Source organism: Camelus ferus, chromosome 2 (assembly GCF_009834535.1).
Source record: "Camelus ferus isolate YT-003-E chromosome 2, BCGSAC_Cfer_1.0, whole genome shotgun sequence".
In the NCBI taxonomy this organism is placed as follows: Eukaryota; Metazoa; Chordata; class Mammalia; order Artiodactyla; family Camelidae; genus Camelus; species Camelus ferus.
Window position 1 is genome coordinate 113,321,120 of NC_045697.1, and position 17,193 is coordinate 113,338,312.

The following is a 17,193-nucleotide window of genomic DNA, read 5'->3' on the forward strand; positions in this document are numbered from 1 at the left end:
TCTGGAGGTACCAGAGGAGCATCCGTCTCCTGACCTTTTCCAGTTTCTGGAGGCTGCCACATGCTCGCGGCCCCTTCCTTCACTCTTGGGGCCCATGATGTAGCTTCTCTCGCACCTTCTTCCATTGGCACGTCTCTCTGACCACAGCCTGGAAGGATTCTCTGCCTTTAAGGACTCCTTGGATTGGATTTACCCTCATAATCTGGGGTAATCTCCCCCTGTCAAGGTCCTTAGCCTTAGTCACATCTGCAGAGTCTCTTTCATGGAAGGTGACAGTCGCAGGCTCAGGGATTCGGGTGTGGTATCTTGTTTTTGTAGCAAAAGGGTCCTGGGGAAGGGGGTGTTAATCTGCCGGCTGTCTTTGATTTTATCTTATAAATATGTAAATTAGAAAGTTCTGTGGTTTAACACCGATATTAATGGTGTGAAATATGAACCCACTGGACTGCCTGAGAACTAGAAATTACAGATTTCTTTTAGTCCCAAGATGTGAGGTAGGTATATGAGAAGCCTTGAAATTAATGTCGCTACCATTTTTAACTCTCCAGTAAGATACACCAAAAAATAGGACTCATAGTTGACAAAGTCATAGGATTTTGAGCTGGCAAAAAGACCTAAATTGTCCACCAGTTTCCTTAGTTTATGACTTAAAGAACATAGAAGAATTCAGGCCATTTGCTCTTGTGATCAGTTGTATAATGAGTCAGTGGTAGAAATGGAATTTTGTCTTTTGGCCTTTTTCTCAGTATCCATATCAGTATTTTAAAAAAAGAATTCTTACATAATTTTGCAGTTTATTAATGAAAATTCCAGTTAAAGTGAAACAATTTTATAAAAATTATTTTAACATAGCGATTAAAAATCTTTCTATGATACTCAAGTCATTACATTTACTAGTTTTTGAATTACCTTACAGTATTTAATAATATGCATAAGTAAGTCAGGCAGTTCTGTGATTTCATAGTGTGAGTCAAGCATTTATTGGACTTGATGTGCTGTAGAAAAAATTTAGGTCATAATGTTTATTCTCAAGGGAGAAAACTGAATTGTATGATACACATGGAGTAATGCTTTTCAAAGAAGCTGTTTTGACTAATAACACATCCTAACAGAATAACGGAATTCTCAGCCTGGTGGGAACAAAGCTTAATGCATCAACATGAGCACATGCTCCTGCTGTGCGTGCTTGTTGCACACTGTTTTGAAAGCTTAAAAGTGTATAACATTATTTGGACCAAATTACAAAAAAGGAAAATATAGTAGTACATGAGGTGGTGGTGATAGCTGTCTGGATTTGGCCATGTGGTCATGTTACTCTCTTGAATCCTAGTTTCTTATCTTTCTATAAACTGAGGGTTTGGATTAGGTGATTTTTAATTCTCGTGTAACTTGACTCTGAGAAGCGGGTTAGGGAGGAGAGAAGATGGAGAATGAATTCTGTTAGTGCTCACTGTCACTGTCAGCCCCTGACATTATCTTTCTTCCAGAAGCAGATCTAACACAGAAATGGGTGACCTATGATCTGTTACTTACATGTATGTTCAGAACTGAGAAGTGCTAACTCTTGAAATTACTTGGGATACGGTTGAAAATCTTTGAATGAATTGTAATAATCTGAACTAATATGTTTCATTTTCCAAGTGGCCATAGCATTATCTGTGTAATGTGACAGTGTATTCTTGTTTGTGGCTTTAATTTCCAAAGAACCTGTGTGTGTGTGTGTGTGTGTGTGTGTGTGTGTGTGTGTGTCTTTGCTGTAATAGACTGGTTGTTTGACATTTGTGGCACTTACAGGAATTGGAGGTTATGCTAGACCAGTGGGAGAATGCTTTTGCCTTTTGAGAAGAGAAATGATAAAAATTACTGGAATCTCTCTCATTCTTACTTCATCTGTTCAGAAGAAAGTGCTTTTGTGAAGTCTCTAACTTTTTCATGTATCAGTAAGTAATTAGTGCTTTGTAGGAGAGAATTTCTAGAGTGAGAAAGAAGACTAATTTATTCTAAAGCAGGAGTTAAGTGACTAAATGTGATTATTCATTTTTGGCTAAACATTGCTTGAGAAAATGTACACAGCTTGACCTCGCTGATTCCTTAATTGGTTCTTTTTTTTTTTTTTGACTTTTTTTTTATTGAGTTATAGTCATGTTACAATGTTGTGTCAAATTCCAGTGTAGAGCACAATTTTTCAGTTATACATGAACATACATATATTCATTGTCACATTTTTTTTGCTGTGAGCTACCACAAGATCTTGTATATATTTCCCTGTGCTATACAGTATAATCTTGTTTATCTATTCTGCATATGCCGGTCAGTATCCACAAATTTTGAAATCCCAGTCTGTCCCTTCGCACCCCCCCGTCCCCTTGGTGGTTATTTCAGTTTTCTGTGACACTTTATACTTTAATGTTTTTTCTTAGAATGATAACTCTTGTGTTAAATAAAAATATGTAGAATTTATTTCCCTGTGCTACCTGGTCATAAATGGGCTTTGTTTATCCACAAGTAAGTTACTGAGATATATTTCCCTCCTTAAATTTCATTTTAAATTATATTGGGATTAAAGCCTATATTCTCATTTAAATTCTATATTATGTTCTGATTAAATCTTTAAATAATTTGTTTTGTTTCATTTTTCAGTAATAATTGAATCTGTGACTAACATTCCTCCAGTTAACGAGGAGACGGTAATTTTTAAAAGTGATCGACAGGCAGCAGGAAAGGTTTGTAAAAAAAAAAAAAAAATTCAAATTCTACGAATTATTCTGTTTCTTTGTGGATTGGTTTTTCTGACTCACTGTCTTAAAAAGTTTATTAATTTTAGTACATGAGAGGTCTAGAGCTCTCATATTTTAATACATTCCTCATTTTCTTCAATACTTCATGTCTGTCTGCAAATTGGTTTAATACTGCTTGTTATTCTTTGCTGCTTGAGTTACTAAATACACATGTGTAGAATTTTTTCCTGATGTTTGTCAGGTACTTTGCCAGGTAGTGGGTCTATGTGCTGAAAAAGGCACAGTTCCCTTCCCTCCGGGTACTCAGTTGAGTGCGGGAGACTTTCCACCATGTAATAGTTCATAAACTTCTTTGGTTTGTGAGTCCCTTCGAGTAGAGGCTCTCAAAACTTTTTAGACTTGTGGCTTCCTCAGGCGGAGGCTGAGAGTGGGGTCTTTTTCAAGTAGAGAGCAATTTCAGTGACAGCAGTAAGTGTCACCGTGAGCACATTCCGGGGAGCTGTGTCCTTTAGTCCCCATCGTAGGGTTGGTCCCTTCCAGCGCCCTCCTAGTGGAACAGCCCTGCGTGCCGCTTGTCCACCCTTAGTAGGGAAGGAAGACCCCACCTCTTACCCCCAAGTACACAATTCTGAGTCGTCAGCCAAGGACATAAAACTTTCCAAGATCAAGACTGAATACCAGCCAAGTGTTCTTTTTTTGGCAGCGGGGATGGAGTTTTCTTCACCTCAGGATTCCCCACTGTGTGCACTGCAGTCCTTTCTACATTACACCTGCTAAGTAAACAGGTACTGAGTTGAAAACAAGTCAGAAACCAGCTGCTGTCTTTGGAGAAGCAACTTTCTGGGATTTCGTTTTTCCCAGATAAGCAACAGTTGGCTGCTTCTTTTGTTCTAAGAGATACAATTAATCTGTGTTTAAACAAAAAAAAGCTTATACATTAAACTTTATTATTGCATCGACTCCCATAATGTTCCCTTTTCTCTGCCTTTTCCTGCCATTCCATCCTGACACAGATCGGAAAGGGATCAGGTTTTTATCAGGGGTCCTGCCACCCTGCACTACCTACGTTCCAGGTTGACAGGCTAATTTACCAAAGAGAAATGAGTCTCAGGATTGCAGAGCAGTCAGCAGCAGCAGAATTCATTGGAGTCTAGTGTGAGTGTTTTTTGGCAATTCTTGAGAAAGTTTGTGAAGAGACGAACGACTTTTTAATGCCGGAAGGATGGTGCTGTATTGTCTCCCTAGACTTTGGTTCACATAGGGGTCTCAGTATGCTGGTTCAGAGGAAGAGGCTCTGGAATAAGAACAAACAGTTCACTGCCGGTGCCTTTGTAAGGAGGGGCTTAGAGACTTTCGGGGGGCTTAACCATGACTTGAAACTGATTGTTCCCATGACTCGTTTTATTTACGATTTTCATGACAGTTCCTTTGTCTCTCTCTAATAGCTGGCTTAGGCAATTTTAATTTTAATTTCAGAACACCTCACTAATTTTAAAAACCTCAAAAAAAAAAAACCCCTCAAAACTTACATTTCTTAGGACCCCCCCCCCCCCCAGGACATCTGGATTTTCAGTCCTATAATTGTGACTAATAATATTAATACTCAGCCCTTCTGTCATTTGAGTTTAGAAGGAGTCAGATCCAAATGTAACATTTTACAGCTCTAACTTCAGCAATGTGGCATAAGTCTAGAGGGAAAAATTAGATCTGTCTCTAAATTTTACTTAGAAAGTTTTGTAAATTCAAGAAGTCTTTCAAGAATGTCTGATTATAAATCTAAGCACCTTCAAATAATTCTCCAAGATAATGGTGGGGTGTGAAGGGTTGAGAGCGTTAGTTAAACAAACCAGTGATCAGGAAATGAAATGGAATCTCTCTTAGATGTTTCGCATATTTTATCTGGGCACCAGATTAGTTTTGCTTTCAGTGTTAAAGCTTTGTACAGCCTCCCTTTTTCCTCTCCTCTTCAGTAGTAACAGTAATCAGCCACAGTGATAAATATTTCGTGTATCTCTTTAAATTCACTGAAACTTTGTAAGGAAGTAGAATTATCCCATGTACTCAAAAATCACAGTGCTAAAAAGGAACGGAATGGCATTCATGACCTAGGTGGTCTGTCTGATTTTTTCCCTCCAACTTCCTTCCCCTCTCCCGCTGATTAAGGAGGGCAACCTCAGATGTGAATTTCTCCCTTTTGCACTTTAATCCTAATAACGATTTGTTCTGCTGATAAATAGTGAATGAAATTCCACTTTTAATGTTGAATTCTTCAATATTAGAGAATTTTTAAAAAGTGACCAACCTATGTCACCTATTATTATATCCATATAAACATGAACTTCTTGGTCATCTGCTTTGCATGTAGTTTTGAGCATTTGAGCAGGCTTTGTTTTTCTTGTTCTTGTTTTACTTTGTAATAAATGAGAACCTTTAGTATCAAAAATCAGCAACGTAGGGCGTAGTGAAACAGGCACTTTGATTGTGATTGGTTTAAATGGGTCCAGGTTATTTGGAGAGTTATTTAGCAATTTACATCAAGAGTTTTAATGATAATCATACTTGTGGCTCCAGTAATTCCGCCCCTTACAAATCAGTTCTCAGGAAATCTGGAGTACAGAGAGTTACATACAAAGGTGTTCGTTGTGGCACCAGTTCTTTTATTGAACAAATTAGAAGCTGCCCAAATGTCCTACAGTGTAAGACAAGTTAAATAAATTGTGCTAGATCTATAAAAGAGTGTTAAATAGCCACAGAAATTATGCTTATGAAGAATATATACAACATGGAAAAACTTATAGCATCTTTAGGTTTTAAAAGGGAGCGGTACACAAATCTGTGCTGTGGTGTCAAAGGGGAAAACATCATTAACAGGAAAAAGGCTGGAGAAACCTTTGCTGATGCTGGTCATGATCTAGTCTCTATAATACACACACATTTATTATCAGAAACATTGTTTTTAAAAACTCAGGCATTTATATTGAGAAGAATTTGAAGTCAAGAGGCTTCCTCTCATCATTTATAAACATTTTCAGAAATAAAATAATATGTCTCTCCTAAAAGTAGTTGCTTTACTTAAAAGGTAAAGGCTACATGGCATCTTTGATTTTTGAGAAATAAACGACTTCAGGTTAAAATCTACTCTACTACTTTTTGAATTAGAGAACGTTGTGGTTTAGTTTTATAAAAATGTTAACCCCTCTGGAAACAGCAGAGGTGATCGAATACGTATCAAAGCAGAAGGTAAAAGTTTTTCATAAGATTTAAAATGACAACAATTTATTTCTCAAAAGTTAACTGTAATTCTTTTGTTTATACCTTACAACTTAAATGAATAATAATAAAAACAAAAATTCATTGTTTGCATCTAGTTGGTACCACCAAAATGATTTAAATTTAGTGAGAAACAAACTTGTTCTAGTTACTTTATTTTATATATTATAATTATTTTAGATCCATAGAAAGGAAATCTGGAATAAGCTAATGCTTTAATTATCACACTATGAAGGCTTTATGAGTGTGCAGAAATGACTTAAATATAAATAAACCAGACCTTTGAGAAGGTCTGATAATGACAAAATTGCCTTATTAAAACACCAGGTTTTAAAAAAATGTTGCTAACTTTTGAAGTCATTATTTTACATGCAAAAGGAGATCTTTGTATTTTTTCTATTTTGTAGATATTTGAGATATTTGGACCTGTTGCACATCCATTTTATGTATTACGGTTTAATTCTTCAGAGCACATTGAGAGTAAAGGTATTAAAATAAAGGACACTATGTATTTTGCTCCATCCATGAAAGACTTCACCCAGTATATATTCACAGAAAAACTTAAGCAGTAAGTATACGTTACTGGCATGTAAGTTCTTTGCTTATCTAGTGCTTGTATTTTAGAAACAATTCTCAGTGATGTAGTTTTTTATAGTTAGATGGCACCTGTCTTCCCAAAGAGTTCGTTTATTTTCCTGATAACATCTCTGAAAGCTGTAATTTTTAACCAGCTTTATAAATGGTAGAGATCATTTATATCTTTTGCCCAGAATGACACAGTCTACTAATAAGAGCACATTTGGGCCATAAAAGTTTTTTGAATTCTAATTTATTGTTTTTTTCCATTATATACTTTCTTTCATATATCCATGCTACTCAGTATTAGTATTATAATTATTATTAAGTTTTTAAAAAAAGCTTTTCCAGTTTAAATAAAAATTATATTCAAGATTATATTCATAAGATTAACTATTTAATAAAACTTTATAATTCTCAAGAAGAAAAAAGATGATGAATAAATTTCAAGTTGCTTATAAATTATAAACTTACAGAAGAGAGAACTAAAATGTGTTCCTGGAAAGTTGTGTATCAAGCCGTCATTAACAAAGTTGACTTAACCAACAAACCAGTGCGCTCCATTCTGTCTGTAAATGTGCTGAATAATGCCCGTGGCACGTGGCTGGTAACATTTCTGCATACTTATGCTCCCACTGGTTAATTGTATATTTTCTAGGTGTCAGTTGTGTAGCGAGGTGTTAGCTGTAGAGCTGTTTATATCAGTTAATTTTTATACAGACCAGTGGCCTACGGATTCAAGTAGAATAGCTGTTTCTATAAGCATAAGTTGAGTGCTGTGGAAAGATGTAATGAGCATGAGCCAATACGAATACTGTCCAATTAGGGTGGAGGGAAAGGCCTCTAAAGGTTGGGGGAAGGAAGAAAGATCTTAAATCCCAAAAGGCTTTGTACTCAGTTTGACACCCAGGTCCGTTTGAGGTCTAGCTCTCTGTCCTTTGGAAACTTGAAATACAGGTGAAGCACGAGGGGCGTGGTTCTTGCAGGAGCTGGAGGGGAGCTCCAGGCAGTGAGTAGTCGCTGTGCTGCTAGTCCTACGTACCAGTCCCAGACTGGGGGGGGGGTGCGGAGGGTAGGGGAGTGGAAAGGTCTACCACTTACATATTAAATCCAGCCTGAGTTTTAGGTGTACAAATAATCTCTGAAATGAGATGAACATTTTGTTCCTGATAATTGATTAAGTTCATGTTTAAGAATCCACATACTTCATCTTTTCTGAAGGAACATTTGGCTTAAGGTGTTCTTCAGACCACATAGGGTTAATTTTTCTAAACAACCTTTGACAAGAAAGGTGAATTCAGTAGACCATAAAGTTCATGAAGATTTTACTATGTTATAAAATCATGCCTTAAATAGCATTAGCATTTCATTCTGTTTTTAAAGTTCAGATGTTGGTCTGGATATGCCATATACTTAGCTTTCAACAGATAAAACATTTTTGCTTAAAGCAGATAGATTGAAAGGTTTTTTGAAGATGTTTTTAGATAGATTTTAAACAACAGAAGCAGTCTTTGTTCTTAATTTGTTAGAACAAGAATTTTGTCCTAGAAAGAAATAACAAGAAACTAAAGAATTGAGCAGTTGGGGCCCCCCCTGCAGAAGCCCCACCGGCCAAGACTCCCTCTGCTCTAGCAGGCACTGTCATTGCTGGTCGTGGGGATTCCTCTGCCTTTGAGGTGAGAAGTTTAGCTTCTCTCCAGCTTACCTGCCTCCAGTAAGGCTGTTTTAGTCGTAGCTTCCCATGAACTTACCCTCTTGTTAAAGATGCTGCTTGAAATGTCACTTCATCTTTAGTAGATTTGCTTTTCTGTGGTAATGCGCTAGTTGGGGAACTTTTCCCATTTATGTCTTTAAAAGGCGAAGGGCACTGCAGGCTGTGAGAAAACACCTGTACAAAAGGGAGTACTGGAGCTGTGTTAAATGTCTGGGTGCTGGGCGATAATTAAATGCTTTTTATTAAGTGGCAGAAAAGTCACTGATAATAACCTCTTGTAGAGTGTCCAAGTTCCGAATTAAAATTTTAGAGCAAACTTAATGATTTTCGTGTTTTGCCAGCTTTCTGACATCTGTAAATCCGTTTTAATGGATTATAGATGAATGGATTAATGATTAAATGAACCCCCCTAAGAATCTCATTTATTTTTGAGGTCTGATTTCAAGCAGTGAGGACAGCATCTGTTCCTAATTCTTTGTAATATTTTAATGTAATTGAATAACAAGATACTGTCAAACTGAATTCAAAAAGGTTAAAAAGATAAGATTAAAAATGAGCTTCCAGAAGTTATAATCATACTTGTAATAGATGTATGTGCTTCTGTTGGTCACAGAGTGTGACGATACTGTCCTTTGGAATCTTCCGAGCTCCTCTTCCTCCCCACACTAGATAGCCTTTATCTCACCCTTCCTGCTTTGACAGTCACTCTTGGAGTAAGCCTTGGTTACTGCCGGAGGATTGCTGATACTCCTCAGGTGAACTGAGAAAGAAGAGTTTCATGCTGTGATCTCTGTCATGAAACCTGTACATCTTAGAGAAGGGAAAGCCTTGTATTTGTTTTTGTATACTTGACACCTGGAACATCATCTGACCTAAAGTAGGTGTAGGTATGGGTGAGCATTTATTGACGGAACTCTGTGAGCTGAGCTTGGGTATCATGAAAGTGTTAAATCAGAGCGTCTGGAGCTTCTTAGAAGCTGCAGAACCGCCTTCCCCTGCCTTTCCACTTTCCCATCGCCTTGGCTTGCTGCAGAATCCTAATGTGTATGTGTGCTCTTCCCACATCTTCTCAGACAAGGCAAAGTACACATAAATGATCCTTTATTCTTTGCTCTTATTTTCATGTATATATATATGTCCGGTTAAGATTTGAGCTTAGGTCCTCTACTTTATCATTTTCCATACTATTAAGTTACAAGCATTAATGGAAACTTAGAAGTGCTTTGCCCTTTTGACCTTTTTTTTTCTCCCCTAGGGATAGGGGATCGGATGCGTCATGGAAGAATGATCAAGAACCACCACCAGATGTAAGTAGAAATCTTTTTACACAGTATTTGAGAAGATAAGGCAGGACTTGATCTCACAGATTCACCGTTCCTGACCGCAAGGAGGTCCTCAGTGCAGCTCACCAGTCTCACTGCCTCTGTGAGCCCGTGTCCTCTCCCCTCTCCCACGTGACTTCTGTACCTCTCAGTAAGCATTTTTCATCATTTTAGGAAAAAAAAAATATTTTCAGTCACAATAGTTACCAGCTTTTATCATTTTCCTTAAAATGTCCTATTTTTATCAGTTTTGTTGATACCTAGTAAAAGCAGAACTGTCATTATTTAAAGAAATTTTTTCCTTAGTAAATTCACCATGTGGGAAGTGAAGACATTTATTGATGGTGCCTTTAATAAGTTGTCTTTCTTTTGGAGGTACAAAATCATCGCAGTCTCCCTACCTCGCCATTTTTTGCAATATAGTTACCTTCCTAGAAAGAATTCTCTTGTTTTTCGTTCTTAAATCCATGTCAGCAACATTATTTTTATGCCTCAAATTAGCTTGATATATATGATTGTTAAAATATGAAAATTATAGCGTAAGTGCATACATTCTTAAAAACAGTATGAATTTATATAATATAAAAGAAAAAACATTATTATAATTGAGACTTTTTAAATGTGCTCAGTAGTTGTGATGAAATTTCTCAATGTTGTAAATTCTTGGTATTTGTAGATGTCACTGATCATTTGAGATGTTCTCACGAAGTGCTGAGAGTTGATGGTCTGTGTTAATTTCCAGTTTTGCTGAGGCGTGAGTCAGGAGATGCCCACTTAGAGGCTCACTTAACCTGTGAGCGATCCCAGTTTAGTATCCACATTGCCCTGGGTGGTGTTTTCTGGTTTGTGTCATGTGTACGTGTGGTTTCCACTAAGACCCCGAAGAGTCACTAATTATTCTCAGTTGTGTTCAGGGCATCTTATAACTAAAAGCATATGGTTTTAATGTATTGGCGTTTCACAAAGGTCTTGAAACATATTTCTTGTGAAACACAAATACTTTAATATAATATATCCCTGTTGTTTCAGACCTAAGCATTGAAACTGCTAACTATGGTAATGTTAATTGTTTGTAAAATTAGTTTGCTTAGGTGAGTTATCCAGTTAAATCCCAGGGTACTTCATGGGGTGGTTTTTTTCCAGGTAGTTGACTGGGTGTCTCTATTTCCATAATATGAAAAGCTCTGAGATTCTAAAGTTTATTTTATTATGATCAGATTATGTACTATGGAATTACTACCTGGTCTTAACCGTAGATTAGAATTTCAGATCTGTGGGGTTTAAACTTAAAATCATGCCGTAAAAATAGGAAATATTGAACCTGCATAAAGGGGCAAAAAATTACTTAATAGGGACTATATCTTATTCATCTCCACCTGTGTTTCTAACAGGAATACATAATTTGAGTTGAATAAATGTGTTTTTTCATGCTTTTAATGAAACATAGTATTTGTTTTCTGATGTTAATGGGATAATAGAACACCTGAATTCCAGTAAATCATAGAAGTCATATATAGCCCATAGGTCTTGTCTTGTGGTATGCTACAACAGTGGGTCTCAGTTCTTAGTAACGTCTGAATTTTCCCTCTCGTAATTTAAAATGACTTCCTCTTGGAAGCTGGGTCATGCGTGTATCCACTTATCAGTCTTCCTACAGTCCTGTCCGAATAGCATCCTGGTGATTCTCTCCACCTTTACTTTGCCTTATTATTTATTTATGGCCTTTACTATACCTAACATTATAACACTTATAAAGTGTTTAGAACAGTGCCTGGCATATAATGGGGTATGTGTAAATTTTGAATGAAGGAAAGGTATAACATTCTCTTCCATTTTTATATTAGTGTGTTTGTTTATTCCTAGCAACTCCTTCATTTAGCAATCTTTGGCCCCTGGAACTATGATGACTCTTGACTCTAAGCTAGAAGTCAGATTTCTAGCTAGGGAATTACCCATATTTGAAGGTTGAAAGATCGGCATTTTAAAATCTGAAACTTTCTAGGGATTCAAAACAAAATAAAACAAAAATGTCTTCAGTACTCATCTTGATTACTGGCTTGTGTTAGAGTCCAATAATTAGACATGTATCAAAAAATACCTTATTTTTCTATCATATCTAATTAAGTAGAATATTACTGGAAAATATTAATTACTGAAAAGGGTAACTTTTTTTCAAGGTCACCATTGAATAATAGCCTTCTCCTCACCTCCACGTATGTGCCATTAAATTTATGGATGCATGTGACATAAATCTGTTTTTTTCTGCAAGGCCTTAGATTTCAGTGATGACGAAAAGGAAAAAGAAGCCAAACAGAGGAAAAAATCTCAGATTCAGGGCCGGAAAAAATTCAAATCTGAATTTAATGAGCCAGGTAAGTAAATGCAGTAGATAGTAATTTTTAAATCTTTATTTACATATATATAAGTTCCTAAGTCATAAAACTGAGGGAAACATCTGGGTTTTCTCTTTACATTCTGGCATCTGGCTAGCGTTGGAGGCGTCACACAGTGTGGGATGTGGTGGGAGACTCACTAGGAGTGTTCAGTGGTTTTTCAAGCTTAAGGATGTAAAAATGGCTCCTAAGGGGTAAAAGGGTTAACTCAGCCTTGGTAGAATCATTTGTGCTCGTCAGCACTTTTTCCTTAAGAAACCTATTTGCTTCTGTTTTTAGAGTTAAATGATACGGTGCTTAAAGCAGAATCAAGGTGTTTTATTTTATATTGACACCAACGCAGTCACAGGAGAGGCGGTCCGCGTGTTGCCTGTTTATAGTCACATCCACTTCCCTCCTGCCTCTCCCTCAGCGCCTGACAACCACCGATCTGCTCTCCATTTCTGTAATACATTTGGTCATGTCAGCAGTGGTTGTGTAAATTAGCCGCTGGGCTTTGTCGCTGGGTGTAATTTTCTAGTCATCCAGATTGCCGTACATGTCAAGTTTGTTTTCATCCCAGGGTGGGGTTCTGTGGTGTGGATGTACCACAGCAGGTTTAATGTTTAATCCTTCCATCGAAGGACATTAGGGTTGTTAACTGTTTCCAGTTACATGACTAAAGCTGCTTTATACATTTGTGCATAGGTTTCTGTGTGAACACAGATTTTCACATTTCTTTGAGATAAATGTCCAAGAGTGCAGCTGGGTTATATAATACAGTTGTCAGTTGACCAACATGGGGGTTAGGGGCACTGGACACCCCCATGCAGTTGAAAATCCGTGTATAGCTTAGAGTTGGCCCTCCGTATCTGTGGTCATGCCTCCGTGAATTCAGCCAACCTTGGGCTTGGATCACATAGCACTGTAGTAGTATTTATTGAAAAGAAATCTGCGTATAAGTGGACCTGTGCCGTTTAGACCCGTGTTAAAGGGTCTGCTGTAGCGTTACGTTTAGTTTCTTGAGAAACTGCCACAGTATTTTTCACGTGGCTGTACCTCTTTGCACTCTTGTCACCAGCGTATGAGTGACCCAGTTTCTCTGCATTCGCACTAGCACTTGGTATTGTCATTATTTTTTATTTCAGCCATTCTGATAGGCGTGCAATGCCATGTAACTGTGATTTTAACTTGCATTTTTCTAACGGTTAATGATACTGAACATCTTTCCACGTGTTCATTTGCTGACTGTCTCTTCGGTGATGTATTTGTTCATGTCTTTTGCCCATAGTCGAATGGTGTTTCTGTTTTACTCTTGAGTTTGAGAGTTTGTATGAACTTTCTTCCAGTCTGTAGCTTGTGTTTTCATCCTCTAAAAGGGCCTTTTGCAGAACAGAATTTTTTATCTTGATTAAGTTTTTATCAATTTTTCTTTTATGGAGTCTGGGAATTTCTTTCCTAGACACCTACATCCCAAAGATTTTCTCTTTATTACTTTTTATCTGAAAGTTTGCAAAATATTTTAGCCATTTTAGTTCCTTTGCCTTACCATATGAGTTTCAGAATAATCTTCTCTATATTGACTAAGTCTTGCCGGAATTTTGATAGGAATTAGGATGAACCTATATATTGGTTTGGAGAGAGCTAACATTTTAACTGTATTGTCTCCCATTCCACAAACATAGTATACATCTCAGCTAATTTAGATCTTCTTTAATTTCTTCAGCAGCATTATGTAGTTCTCAGAATCAGGTCCTCCTATACATTTTTTTGTTAGATATACACCTGAGTATTTCATTTTTTTGCAATCACTGTAAATGGTGTTTTTGATTCCAGTGTCCATGTGTTCATTTCTAGAATACAGAAATACATTGTCTTGGAGTGGTCATATTTAGCTTGGATGTCGTGACCTTGCTTGACGCACTAGTTCTGGGAGTTTTTTCCTTGAGATTTTCAGTACGGACAGTTATTTTCAGGATAGTCAGTAGCAAATAGGAGCAGTAGTATTATTAATGTTTTCCCCAATCCGGTATATTTTATATATTGTGATTCAGCTTAATGTTTCTTCGTTTTTATTTCCCTTGGGATTTCCTCTTTGACCAATGGGTTATTTAAAAGAGTATTACTTAATTTCCAAGTGTTTGGAGATTTTTCTGTTCTCTGTCTCTTATTGCTGTTTTGATTTTGTTGTGGGTTGAGAACACAATCTGTACGATTTCAGTTCTACATTTTTTTAAACTTTTTAACCAAGATAGGGTCTATCTTGGTGTATAGTTTTGGGCATTTGAATCTTATGCCAGATTTGAGAAGTGTTCAGTCATTATTTCTTCAAGTACATCTTCGGCCTCACTCTTTTTCTCTGTTCCTTCTAGGATTCTGAAGATGTAAAGTTGGATATTTTGTTCCAGTCCCGCAGGCCCCTGAGGCTCTGTGCATTGTTTCCCTAGTTTATTTCCTTTCTGCTGTTCAGACCGGATCCTTCCTCTTGTTCCATCTTAAGTTCCCTGAGTCTTTCCTCTGCCCCTTCGTTCTGCCGTTGAGCCCTCCACTCAGTTTTTAGATTATTGAAGTTTTAGTTCTGCAATTTCTTTTTGTTTCTTTTTTTGATGAGACTTTTTAAAATTTGTTTGTGTGTTTCTAATTTTTATGATGATTATTTAAAAATATTTCTCTGATAATCCTAACATCTTTGTCTTATTGGCGTTGGTCTCAGTTTTCCTTATTCATTGAGTTTGAAATCTTCTTGATTCTTGGTGGGACGACTGGTTTTTAATTGAAACCTGAACATATTAGTTATTATGTTATGAGACTCTAGATCTTGTTTCAGTCTTCTGTTTTAGCAGTTTTGTTTTTATTTGTTTTTAAAACTGTCCTAGCAGGGACAGGAAGGAGGAAGGTACTGCATTATTACTATTACTGCCAGGTGGGGATAGGAGTTCAGCTTTTCTTCTCAGCTTCTGTTGACACCTGAGGCCAGGTGTCAGTAATGATGTCTTGTTACTGCTGGGCAGGGCACCCTCCCCTTGGGTCTGGCGGGGGTAAGAGTGCCTCCTTACGGCTCCTGGCCGCAGTGGGGTCAGTGATGCTGGGCAGTGATCAATGTCCCTACTCCCAGGTCTTCTCTGGTCCCACCCACATGCAGGAGGCGGACTGAGGCTGTGCTACTGCTGCTGGAGGCGAGTCCAGGTCCCCGTTTGATCGCCATTGTCCCTGAGGAAGACCAGTCCCTGGCTCCCTGCTCAGCCTGTTCTGACACCACCCTGGAGGGAGGGCTGGAGCGTCTCCTGACAGCCTGTCCAGCGTGAAAGCCAGGCTCCCCACTCAGCCTTGGAGAGGCAGAGTAGGGGTGGTGTTCAGCTTTGTCTGTGGTGTTTGTTTGGCTGGAGTCAAGTGGTTGTTGACTCAGAGTTTTGTCTTACTAGATTCTCCCTTTCCTGATCCCCTGGCCTTTTGGATTCATTTAAAATTGATCATTTTAAGTCTTACGAATTTGTAATTACCATTAGATATACTAGAAGTTAGAGAAAAGCCACGATTCAAATTTTAAACAGTATTTTTTGATTAAAATTAATTTTAACTTTGCTTTCCTGCTTTTTTCCCCTAAAGGTGAGGATCTGGCAGAAGTACATCAAAACTGGAATGTTCACAGCTCTGCTTCAGAGCATTCAAAAGGCTATCGCAACAGAGAGTTCCCAGGAGGATTTTCCCGGGGGCGGTACCCGAGGCCCTGCCCTGGCGGGCCCCCGCCCCCGCAGTTCTACAGCGCAGAGCCCGCGGTACCTCAAGAGACTTCAGGATTTCCGCCTCCCAGGCAGGACGGCCCCGTGATGCCGCAGTACCCCTTCCCGCCTCCCGTCTTTGACATGCGTCCCTTCTCACTCCCGCCTCCCCCTCCGCCCCCGCCGCCCGCATCCGCGCACGTGGCTTGGGCTGCGCCCCCCCTGGCCCCTCACCCCTTACTGCCCTTGCCCTACGCCCTGCCCCCGCCCCCGCCGCCGCCGCCCCCCTCCTCCGGAGACGGCAGCTCTCCGCCTTTCGGGCCTTACTATTAGGCGGGTGTGTGCACTTCCTGAGAAATGTGGACTTTCTCTATTATACGGGAAGGATTTTTTTTTTTAAAGAAAGATTATGGAGCTAGATTTTTAAAATGTTGTAAATTACTGAATGATTCCTTCAGCTGTAAGTTGATGCATATTGTAACCTTTGTGAAATTTATGAAAGATTAACTTTAGACTTGCAGAGGGGGGGAATCCAATTATGTGATACTTAATTAAAACTTTGAACCTTGCCCACAGTATATACTGTAGACTTAATAGTAGATCTGGGGCAGCTTTCATTATGTGTATTAAAATATGCTGAACGTACAGGTTGTCTTCTTGGTAAATCTGACAGTAAGATGTTGAAATGCTATTGAGAGTCTTTAAAATAAACTATTTTTATAAACTTATGCTTGAAAATTGATTTTGATTGTAAATGCAGTTTACCACTACATTTAAATGTCCGAATTTTTGTGAAGTGAAGGGTCCAGAGAAGAAAAGCTTTTACATATTGGCAGAAGCTGTGTCTGTTATTTAAGTTGGTACTTATTAATTGTGCATAGGCAGGCTCTCCATTATCTATGCAGAGTTCCATTGTTTGGGCACTACCCAGTAGGCTTACTGTGCAACCATTTAAAGAGACAGGATGATTCACAGTGAAATACTTACTTGTTTGCAGTGACATGTTTTTAACCCCATACCAGGAGACTGTGTCCTCCATATGTTTCCCAGATTCTTGGATGCCCAGTTTAAGTGCATAATAAATATTTATTGAACTCACTGAATTTAGAGTTTTTAATTAAATGACTAGTGACTGTTATTACAGAATTTTAGAAATAGAAGAGGCCTTGGAAGTAGCCTAGACTAGTCCTCATTTAATAACTACGGAGCAGCCCCAGGGGTCCAGAGAGGTTAAGTCAGTAAGGTCGCTCAGCGAGGTGACAAGGAGTTAAACCTGGTTCTGATCCTCAGCCCAGCACGCTCTGCTGAATTGGTGTTTTCCAATCTTTTGTTCCTTGACACTCTTAGAAGATGATACCTGTGTGCGCGTTGGGGTGTCTGGTAATGGAGCAGAAGCCAGTGAACTCTGGTTGCACCCAGGCCTCACTTCCTTCCCACGGGCTGGGAGACCGCAGGGCTCCTGGGGCACAAGTTTTGAGGGTC

The 17,193-nt window shown here is 38.4% G+C and overlaps 1 protein-coding gene across 1 annotated transcript in view; it reads left to right on the forward strand.

Annotated features, from left to right (window-relative positions):
- The window catches only part of NAF1 (nuclear assembly factor 1 ribonucleoprotein), a 34,245-nt gene extending 17,436 nt beyond the window's left edge, over window positions 1-16,809 (forward strand). The window contains exons 4-8 of the mRNA XM_032465741.1: window positions 2,641-2,723; window positions 6,416-6,576; window positions 9,554-9,605; window positions 11,890-11,992; window positions 15,599-16,809. Coding sequence (XP_032321632.1) covers window positions 2,641-2,723; window positions 6,416-6,576; window positions 9,554-9,605; window positions 11,890-11,992; window positions 15,599-16,044 — 845 coding nt within the window. The 3' untranslated portion in view covers window positions 16,045-16,809. The remainder of the gene's footprint in view (window positions 1-2,640; window positions 2,724-6,415; window positions 6,577-9,553; window positions 9,606-11,889; window positions 11,993-15,598) is intronic.
- The last annotated feature ends 384 nt before the right edge of the window (window positions 16,810-17,193 follow it).